Source organism: Teleopsis dalmanni, chromosome 1 (genome assembly GCF_002237135.1).
Source record: "Teleopsis dalmanni isolate 2A chromosome 1, ASM223713v2, whole genome shotgun sequence".
Taxonomy (NCBI): Eukaryota; Metazoa; Arthropoda; class Insecta; order Diptera; family Diopsidae; genus Teleopsis; species Teleopsis dalmanni.
In genome coordinates, this window is record NC_051846.1 from 54,801,901 (window position 1) to 54,813,690 (window position 11,790).

Below are 11,790 nucleotides of genomic sequence, written 5' to 3' on the forward strand. Positions count from 1 at the left end.
TATAGGTTCTCGTGTACAATCCGTTAGCAATTATGAACGAATACCTCCACCTCCGCCAGTATCAAAACCTACACAATTACAAAATATATATTCGAACGGCTTGCCAGCGCAAAAGCGAAATGCCGTTTTCAATTTATTATCTAGAGAAATTGGTAGTTATTGGCGTCGCCTAGGACGTTCACTAGAAATAAGCGAAGGAATAATGGATGAAATTGAATTACAATTTCAACGCGACTTTTCATCTCGTGTTATAAAATTGCTGGAAATATTCGAAAAAGATGAGTGTCATGATCCAAATCATTTTGTATTGTTATTATTTCGTGCTTTAGAAAATTGCCAACGAAAAGATCTTCGAAGAAAAATAGAAAATATCCTATCTTATTGATTATTCATTGAATTTTATTATTAATTTCTAAAAATAATGTATGTATCAAATGTATTTAAAATATAAATATTATTATTAACTATACATATTTACATACATGCATTTTGAATAATGCCATAAAAAATGTTTAGGCAATATATTTTATAATAAAATTTACTTTACTTTATAATCAAATAAAATAAAGACTTTTAGGCTCACCTACTTGATTTTGTTTTATTATAAAGCTTTTTGTGTAAAAGTGTACTATATTATTTTTAAGCGCATACGTTGAAGAAGTGATGTAATTCTATTATAATTAAAATATAGTTAATTTAGAACCAATATTTGGTTTTAGTGAGAAATTCGTCAGTGATTGAGTCTTTGTTGGAAGAAATGATCGACACTTGATTATCTAAACATGAATGGCTCTGAGGCGTAAAGCTGGTCTTAGCTGGAATCCGTACAGAAAGTTTCATAAAACAGAATTTTTAGGAACGAATTAGTCTTTCTTAGGGAGCAGATATATTTTCATAACAATACTCTAAGTACCAATAAACAGTTGCAGATTTTGCAGGGGAACTAGGAAAATCAAACCTAGACTTTTTCTGATAAAACACAGTTGGTATAATAAAGTTTAGATAACATATATTCCCATAACTGGCAAATATTTTAAAATTTGTTGCTGAAACAAAAAGTGCTATGCTGTGTAAGTTTAAGTATCTAATGCCTTCTAATTGCAGTCTACATATTAAATCCGAATAGACTAATATGTATTTAGTAATGTTCTAAAAACAGCTGTATGATTAACCAATACTTAAATAACTAAAACATAAAGTTTGTTGTAATTCATTATTATTTACCAAATTTCTATTTAAAAATTCCGTATGCTTGATTTTAAATTAATTGTATTCCAATAATAAATTTTTAATGTTTTTCACATAATAACCATTGCAAATATTATGTATGATTAATATTAACATATTTTTTATAAGTTCTAAGTATTTTGCAAAAAATTTATTGATACTCATATTAGTTAATTCATAAAAAAAAATATTTCATATTCCGCAAATGAGTTGATTTACATAATTTATAAGATTTTTATTTTTGAAATTATTATTATCGTTTACATTGAAGTTTTAAAAAATAATTAATAAGGATAAACTGTTTGTTTCTGTAGTTTTATAAAAACTGCGCAGCATAAAGCCGCAAGTAAATACACATTATAAAACGTCAATATATATATATTTACTTTAAAAATTTATTTAATATTTTCTATGTTTACAAATTTTTACAAATTGTGCTCTTAGAAAAAGTAGCCTTTCAAAGGTTTACATATACATCTGTTACAAAAATGATGTGAAACAAACTGTTTATTTCAATAACATATGGATTTATATTTAATGTTCTTCGAAGAAATAGAGGTTTTAGAGTAATTTATTTCTGTGTTCGATTTGATTTTAGTTAGTTGTTTAGTTTTACTTGCGTTAATTTAAATATATATTTAACACAATCGAAAGGACTGTTTTTTTATACTTAAAAATTCGACGTACGTTATGTTATATATGCTTTTTTAAATTAATTTTTATACGTTGCTAAAACTTCGATTTCAATAGTTATTGTTTTATAAGGTGTATACAGATTTTACGTTGGAGCTGTGTTTAGCCATTGTGTCTTTGTGTAACTGATATTGTAGACTAAGATTGCCCAAACGTAAGGCATCTTTCAATTTGGTACCAATTTCCAAAACAGCATCCTTCTTGGTGCCATCAGCAGTCCAAATTGCTTAAAATGAAATAAGTTTATAAATAAGTTTAAAATTTGAACCATTCTTAATTTGATATAACAAAATAAAAATTTACTTACAGATTTTATTACCCTTAGTACGAACGTTAACAACGGCTCCACAAATCTGATCAGTGTTATCGAAAGCTTCACCAATTAAGCAAAGTAGCTAAATGGTTATATGAAGAAATCATTATTAAAAAATATCTAATTATTTTTAATTAGTTTTATTTATTTACCACATCGAGCCATAAATTATCTAAATCAGATTTTGAATTCTTCATAACGTTAATAACCCAGCGACCACCTTGTTTGTTGGCAACATCTTCCCACATTGGGCTAAAAAATTATATACAATTTTGGAATCAATATTGTAATATAATATCAAAAAGTACGATATTATTTAAAAATTTATTTTTTTTACATACCGAACTCCCTTCTTGAATAGCGAGTAATCACAACCGCTTTTAATTTCAGATGGAGGCTTGATGTGGTTATAAAGACTGAAAGAAAATAATAAATTAATTATATCTTTAGCAATGACCAAATAAAACTTAATAAAAAAAGAACTTATTATAAAAAAATCCCGATCACAAACATAACGCAGGTAATTCCGAGGCGAATGAGTTTACTAGACAGCTTGTCTAAGGGACACATTCAAAACATGGGAATAGTATGGGCATACCGTCAGTATCATATAAAGCAGATTTTGAAATATTTCTGTATAAAACAATTAAATACATAATGGAAAAGTAAACGATGTACAGACAATTAACTGTACGCAAGTTGGTGCCAAAAGAGAAAAGTCTAACAAAGTCATCATTGAGATGCTCCGTAAAGACAGCAGCCTAATGATGGGTCAACTCTGTCAGTTAAAAAATCATGCTAAATTGAGTATTCCATTCAATCAACCTAGCTATCATTACTACAAAGATATCAATATTATGGTGTATGTTGATAGGACACTGTCAGTCAGAACCTCATGCTAGCAATTTCTATCATGTTATCTGCTTTACAAATCCCCGTAGTATATTGAATTAATTTTTTTAATAACTCTTACCGTATTGTGAGGAAGAAGATATTATATGATATCTATATATCATTAACTAGCGAATGCGCAATATAAATTAAACATGCTAGACCCCTATTTTGTAGAGGATCTTACTCTTATACTTCATGAAAACTTTAAAATGGAATTATTAATTATTTATCTCTTTAGAGAGCATCCCATTTATAATAACAGACATGTGCTAACAATTTTTCAGTCTTTAATACACAGTTAATATGCGCTTTCCGATATTGTCTGCTACCATAGCACGTCAACAATTGCCAGTAATTACTCAGATCCATTAATCTTTATTTTGGCTACATTCATAGAATTTTAAAATCCAAGACTGTCTGTATGTTCAAAACTGTATATTAAAATGATAAATTTATGATTTAATATTTAATAGAAATTATATACAAAATTACAAATATGAATGATAACAACTTCTTTGTTTTTTTTTTCTCTTTGTTACTGGCCTTTTTACTCCATTCTGAGACTATTATTAAGTCGTATATCTATAATTCGTTTCATGAATGTAGAATCAAAATTGTCAGGTTTGTAGGTTATATTATCTTCATCCAAATTTTTAAAACTGAAATGTCAATTATTAAACAAAATTTTCTTAAGTTTTTTGATTGATTGAAGTAACCGAAACATGTTATCACTGACCTTTGATTTCTCAATGAACGCTATAACGATATAACTTTTCTAAAATTTTTCATGAATATTTATTTAACTTTTTCATAAACAAAACGAAACTTCTTACGGAAGAGAAGTAGAAACTAAGTTTAGGTACCTTACATATATAATACTTCTATTCGTGATGGACATACTAACTGCATGCCTAAACTTCATGATGTTATTTATGTTATATGTTTGATTGGCGTACTACATAAAAAATGTGACATTAACTGATCCAATAGTTACTGGATAACTAGTTACTGATAAAATTTTAAAGTAAAGAAATTTAGTAAAATATTTGAATTTCTCTTCCCTCCTAAAAGCAATGGAAACCAAAGTAATATCTTTAATGACAAAGCAATAGCGTCAAAAAAGCCTAGCGGGGACACTTTTAAAGTAAATGAATTTAAAAAAATAAATTTGAATTTATTATTATTATATTATCTACTAAGAGCCATAGTAGTAAACGTTAACGAATTAAATAATAAATTTAAATTTAAAATTACAATACCTAATATAGTGAGTTTCAGTAATATTATTGCAGTCCTATTCTGTACTATAAAGAAAAACATGGAACCCCATAGTATCCTCTTTGAGTAATATTATTGCAGTCCTATTCTGCACTATAAAGAAAAACATGGAACCCCACAGTATCCTCTTTGAGACGTCAGTTGTATTGCAATAAAGTTCTTAAAATGCTTCCGCGTAAAAGCGCTCAGTAAGAACTACGCCTTCTAATTCAGATCAGAATATAGTCGCCTATCTATTTTCACATCTTAATGTACTCACTTACTTGAATCCAATCGAACTTTAGATCTGCCGCATTGAAAAGGCTACGTTTCTCCACCTTGACTTCGATTAAAATCCCACCCATCCCAATCTTGACCTAACCCGTTACTTGTCAGACACAAATGCGTCAATTCTCAATGTATACCCTAACTGCAGTCCACCCCCCATGATGTCGCCCATCTGTTTTTCTATCTTAATGTACTCACTTACTTGAGTCCAATCGAACTTTGTATCCGTCCTATTAAAGTGGTTAGGTTTCCCTGCCTTAACCCAGACTGATTTCAATTCAAATCCCACCCATTCCCAATACGTTTTTACAACATTTATTATAGTTGTTAGTAAAATAAATTTCAATCGAAAAAAATTCTAAATATAAATTTGAATCTATTATTTTACTTACCTCCAGAAGTCTTCCACCGTTTCAAAGCTGGTAATTTCATTTTGCATATCCTCCCAAGATTTGGTGCGATCACTTTCTAAATACCATAATGTCCATGCATTTTGGAGGGGATGCTTAAACAAGTGCTCAGCACGGACCTCCTCTTGCTCCTTGATCTCTTTTGCTGGTTCTGCACGAGCTGGAGCTTGAGATGGTGGTGGGACAGTTTCTGTCTGTGTTGGATTCTAGAAATTAAAATAAATTTATTAATTTTTTTTTTTTTGAAATTGACATTAGAAATTTTATTAAAATAATTACACCGAATAAATTTGGATTAGCAAAATCCTTTTTTCTGTGAAAATCGCTTTGATACATCTTACTCCGTTTAAACTATAATACTGACTCTGACTCTGACTAATGCGCGAATGTAACGAATGAACCGCAAGCAAACTTCGCCGCGGATTAAAATTAAAATGCACACATACACGCACACATGCACAGAATATGAATATATGTTCACTTTTTAGACAATATTATAAATTAAAAAGTTTGAATTATTTTCAGATAAAAAAACAGCCTTTCCCGCAAGTAATTCCAAACTAAAATTCTATTGCCCTAAATATTTTTATTTTTTTTTTGTTTCTGAAAATCAAACAAAATTTTCTAAAGGCACAAATCGAAACAAAATTTATTCTCAGTTATAGCTTTTGGTATATTATTGTTCATATGAAAAATTCAAAAATTGAAGGAAATATCAAAGGTAAAATAATTTAAAACACAAATATAATTTTTTCCTTCCTTTTTTTTTTTAATTACACTTTAAATTTCTACAATATTTGCTTTCTTTTGCTTCAACTCAGTCAAGAGTTCTTCCAACCAACCTACTGACTGACTGACTAACTGACTAGTAAAAAAAAATAAAAAAAAAACCTCAACCGATATTGACCGCTTTACCGTCATGCGCAAACTACTTTCGTTTTATGCGATAAAATGGTGTTCAAGCTTAAAAGAAAGAACACAGCGCGGAGAAAATGAAGACAAATCAAATGTATTTGTTGTTTTTCTTGCTTCTTCTCTAACTGTTATAAATAAGTTGTCTTTGTTGTTTTTGTTGTTGTTACTGTTGTTACTGTTGTTGCTGCTGCTGCTCCTACTGCTAAATGACCGTCTTCACAAACAGTGGCACAGGCAGTGCAATGGACTGTGCTTTTACTGTTTTTTACTTCTCTTCATTATTTCACTTACACACTTCCATACATATATATTTTATATTAAATTTCTTAGTATGCTTTCAATAGGATTTTGCCTTCAGTTTGCGTCTCTTTGTGTGTTGTTTTTTCTTCTTTTTTTATCACTTTTATAATTGCGATTTTGTGTTATTGCGTTTTTGTTCATAATTTTTTTAAGTACGATGCACTGAATATTTTTTGTTTTTGTTTTTGTGTTGATTTGTTTGTTTGTGTAGATGAGCTGTCTGCACATTGTTGTTGTTGTTTATAAGTGTGTTTACAAAAAATTCTTGCTTTCACAACAGCGAAAAAGCTTTAGCAGAGATTGAGCGACCTTATGGAGACATTCCCAAATTTTTTATGATTTGTTGTTGAGTCACATCAAGTAATTGCATAGAGTAAAAAAGTCAAAACACAGTAAAGGTGTGTGGGTTGGATGTGGGAGATTTTTTTTACATAAATCAAATTCTTATCATAACTTTTTTTTTTGGAAGAGTGAAGAGTTCAAATAAACAGTGTAGAGTAATGTCTTTTTTTTGTTGCCAATGAGAATGATTATAGGATCTAAGTAAATTCTGCTGATATTATAACACAAGTATGCGATTTATTTAAAAAAAAATATTTTATAAAATATAAATCACAGAAATTACATTTTATTAATATAATATAAATGTAAATGTTTTTAAAAGGAGTTTTTTGTAAATGTCCTATATGTTCCGGAAATTATTCTTTGAGACAGAAGAAGCATTTATAGGACAATGAAGTCTATCTTAACAAAAATGAACACTTAATAACAGTTTATTTAAATAGCTTATATAGGCCGTGTGTGAGTTCGAGTAAATGTTGCTAATTATCAGAATAACGAGTATTTATCGTTATTCTGATATTTAAATTGGAGTATTTAAATTGTATAAAAATTAGGTAAATTAGGTGTTACCATTGTGAAAATTTTAAAAGATATTTAATAAATATATTTGAAAACTCTGTGAAGTCTGTGAATTTGATAAATTCATCTTCTTCTTCTTCTTAGACTACTTACTCACTCTGAGTGTCAAGTATTGATAATTAATCAAGATCACCTCCATGTGTTGAACAATGTTATGCAAACAAAAATCAACTTTTCATACTAATCATGGTTTGTTTTGTAAGGTAGGTATTTAACATTTTATTCTTTTTTTTATTTTAAATAACATATAACTTAAAACAACATTACGTACATATACGACAATATACTTTGCCTCATCCCACAATTTGGATTACCCTGGCAATATATTCTAAAGTCGCCACAGCAAATGTAAGATGTGTGGAAGCAACTAGCAGAGCAATTATATGCTTAACATTATAAGAACCCTTATAGTTAAAGGCAGTAAAGTTTTTTTGGTCACCATGCGGCTCCAAATTAATAATGAGATACCTGCAAATTCCACACGGTAGATGAAAATTTTGCATAAAAGAGTTATCATTCAACGAAACCGTATTCACTTTTTTCCATTTTCGTAAAAATTCACGAGGTCGTCTGCTTTAAAGGGCTATCAAACACCAACTGAACGACGTAGCTTGCTCAAAATTAAAAAGTTGCTCACTGGTAGATTACAGCTGACGGCAGCACTGTTGCATTTGGAGTAACTGCGCGGGAATTTCAAAAAGTCATTGACTTATCAAATTACCATCGTATACTGCTTTTAATAGTTCAATGGAACTCATTCTTTTAAGATGTATTAATCTATTTACTACGTATTTATTTGTGGATCAAAAACATCGGAGTAAAATGCGTTACCAGCTAATTTACCACGATTCGTATAGTAAAGACAATAGTACAAGACTTTAAACTCTTTATTTATCGTGACAAATTTGCTGGAGACGTATTAAATCTTTTGTACATTATGTAGATATTTCTAAAGGTGCATCCACACCAAAGGGAACGTTTACGAACGAACAGGTACGATTACCTGCAAATGTTCGTTCGTTCGCAAGCGTTCGCTTTGGTGTGGATGCACCTTAAGACGTTGCCTCTATAATAGGAACGAAGATTTTGCCAATTACTTACAACAGAGCTACCTACTTATTACAAAGTACATCGTCGAATGTTATAAATCCATAATTAGGTAGGCTGAATAAAGAACATAATTTCATAACGATCGATACATTTTTAAAGGATTTTACAGTTGTTTGCAGTCAATTTTAAATTTTAAAATAAAATTTGTTTACCATATATTTTAGAAATATAATTGTACTGTCAAAACTTTATATGGTTAAGTATTTAGTTTTTATTAATTTTCAAATATCAAGCAGCAAATTGTCATCTAAACTCTTATATATAGTCTGCTTATAACAATAAAACGATAATATAAATATGTAAAGTTTCTCAAATATGGTGAAGTTGTTCTAATAAAAGTTTATGATCTACAATATTGCTTGTGTGACCCTCTTGAGGGATAATGAACGACGCTTGGTCGTCTTTGACGAGTGGGTCCACAAGTGGGTACGTAGACCGGACCGTTGTTGAAACCCCATAACCCCATTCTTGTCCATATACGCACACGAATTTAAGTCCAATTAAACTTTGATCTTAAGCTCTTGAAGTGGCTATGTTTCTGCAGCTGGACTTAGATTGATTTCAATTATATTCCCCCTTGCATTTCACTTTTACCCTTACCCCAAACATCATCTATCCATAACCAAACCTATGTATTAGTCTTGTAATTCTTACATTTTATCTGCATTTCACATACTGGCGGGTTACAACAACAACATCTACAATATTAGGTGGTTAAGATTGAATTACATTCATAATCTCCAATTCTTGTAATGTCTACCGTTGTTTTAACCGGTACCAGAACAATAATTGGATATAAACCTCACAGTTGGTTTAAGTAACCCCAGAAACTGGACGATTAAATTAATTAAAAAGTTAGTGGAATACAATGAATTTTTTTCGTATCATATGGAGATGATCATCACCTAATGACAATTTGGAGAAAAAGCCAGAATAGAGTGATTATCAAATTTAAAACCGATTATACGAGTTTTTTCTTTCCATTGTAGCATTTAATTTGAAGATAAAGAAATCGAGTTCAATATATTGTTAATTTTTGCATCCTGAAGATACTGACAACGTGCTCGAAGTTTACAAAATTGATCATTTCATTAGCAATTACAATAACAAATGTATATTTAGCGGCAAAATGAGTGTTTCTATCTGAAATATGCACTCAACAGTCGATAGAATGCACTCGTCTATTCCATACTTTTTAATCAATATACAGCCACATTACCAACAAAAAGCAATGTGGATTCAGTAAAATTATTATTAATGCTGTGACGTTACGTTTTGACCTTGGAATAGTTTAGAGAAATTGTTGATATAAATTTTTTACAAATAATTTCAAATTTATTTGTATTATAATTTTGTTAAATAAATATATATATGTTTTAAAATAACACGATAACTTTTTTCTTTCCAGCGCTAAAACAACAACACATTATTTTTAGTATTTCTACACTCTCTAAGCTATTGATATTTAAAAGCACATTATTAAACAAATACATGCAATAATTTCGTTTTAAAACATATACAATAAAAACTTTATTATTTATTGCAACGTTTTTCATTTTTTTTTAGTTAATATATCTGTCACGAGCATGCAATTGTAGGCGTGTTAAGAATTTACCTTTTCATCCTCAGATAAAACCATTGTGTAATACTTGTAATATTCTCAATTCACAGAATAATTTTTTTTCTATTTATATAACTGCACTTATAAATTCTATTAATTTAAATTGTACAATTTATTATAAAAAACCAAGTTATTCACAACTGTTCTAGTAGTACAAACGCCACCGATGGAAAAAAACAGATTTGTCAAACGTGACCTGAAGTTAGTTGCATTTCGCAAATTAACATAAAACCAAAGAGGATTAAACTAAAACATTTTGAGATGCCACTTTGTTCGCTTAAAATTGTATTGACAAGTATGTGTTAAGTTTTTGTTTTGCAACTACATTAATTTTATTTTAATATTTATTGTTTACTATATCATATCTATCTATTTAAAAAAATATACATAAATTACAAAAAAAATATTTTATGATTTATTAATATTAGGAATTCTTCTTATGAAGACAAAAGCGAATTTGCTAATATACGTATAGAAATATATTAAAAATAATGTTTGAAATAAACGTTAATATTCTTAAAAAAAAAAACAAAAACCGACTTTAATATAATTTGAAAGTAACAACTTAAGAATTAAAAACAAAATTACAATTTAATATTTGTATTTGGATTTTTGTATTGATATATTCAAATTATTTTGACTGTTTTTTATTTTGTAGTTATGCCAGTTCATTAGGAAACGTGTAACTATAATTGATATAAAGCAAATCTTACCTTTTTTGTTTCAGATAAAACCATTATGTAAAATTGTAATTATTGGTATTAAAACTCAATATAAATATTTTTTCACGCTTCCGTAAACTTCAACTTTTTTAATTTTTATGTTTAATAGCACAATTCACATTCAATAACTAGTCAAAATACATTTGACATTAGTACACGAATATTATCGATAGAACTAAGAAACTGTCAAATATGAAGTTAGCTGCGATTTGTCTTTTAACATCAATTTGGAGTTGCCACTCTATGATAGTACATATAAAACATACCGTAAATGTATATATTAAAATTATTTGTTACATATTGTTACGTATTGACTTGCAAATTATTTGTTTATCTGTATATATTTGTAATGCTATATATATTGACCATCTTGTTTAAAACTTTCTATTTAGTTAATTTTGACAATAATAAGGAAAAGAAATAATATTAATATCATAATATATTATAATATTGATATCAGATTAGATTTGTTTTTACAACTTTTAAATAACTAAATAGAATAATATTGAATAATAGTTTTCTTATATTTCAGAAAGTATTTATTTTATTTATTTATAAATAATGATACTTGAGTTTATAAAACTAAAACTAACATGTATAGATATAGCTTTGGCTACTGAGGCCTTCAGCTATGTGTTATGACAAATTGATATTAAATGCTTATATATCTGTATAGGATGTCTACACAATATAATACTATAATACATATACTTATATTGTGTTGTATTAATAACATACGTATTTATTGCTTTAAAATTTCAGAAAGTAGTTCAATTAAACTAGTGGTGTGATGTTGTCTACCTGTTTGTTTTATGCAGTATACGATTATAAATTTAAAATATTATATCCAAAATTGTTTGAATGCCTTAAAATTGAACTAAAAACACTCTTAATACCGTTACCATTACTAATATCATCTCCGCTGTTACGAACTCCATTGACGTTTCCCATATTACATGTGTTATCTTCTTTTAGCATTTAGGATTTAGCAATGTTAAAAAGGTACATATAAGACATAAATGTTTTATACTAAATCTACACTATATAGATATATAATATTAACGTTTTAAGGTGGATACTACATATTAGACAATAAATGTAGACATTATGCAAAAACTA

At 28.4% G+C, this 11,790-nt stretch overlaps 1 protein-coding gene across 3 annotated transcripts; it reads right to left on the bottom strand.

Annotated features, from left to right (window-relative positions):
• Nucleotides 1–1,795: 1,795 nt before the first annotated feature.
• Nucleotides 1,796–10,727, bottom strand: LOC119668765 (eukaryotic translation initiation factor 4E1-like). 3 transcript variants are annotated; one of them, XM_038078391.1, is made up of 6 exons: nucleotides 10,663–10,727; nucleotides 5,065–5,288; nucleotides 2,575–2,649; nucleotides 2,386–2,485; nucleotides 2,228–2,315; nucleotides 1,796–2,146 (listed from the first exon to the last, which is right to left on the bottom strand). In XM_038078391.1, the coding sequence occupies exons 1-6, from the start codon at nucleotides 10,684–10,686 to the stop codon at nucleotides 1,986–1,988; spliced, it is 672 nt and encodes a 223-aa protein (XP_037934319.1). In that variant the 5' UTR covers nucleotides 10,687–10,727; the 3' UTR covers nucleotides 1,796–1,985. The 3 variants fall into 3 exon arrangements, with proteins under 3 accessions (XP_037934319.1, XP_037934318.1, XP_037934317.1); XM_038078390.1 differs by lacking the exon at nucleotides 10,663–10,727 and adding an exon at nucleotides 9,944–10,123; XM_038078389.1 differs by lacking the exon at nucleotides 10,663–10,727 and adding an exon at nucleotides 5,362–5,688.
• Nucleotides 10,728–11,790: the final 1,063 nt, after the last annotated feature.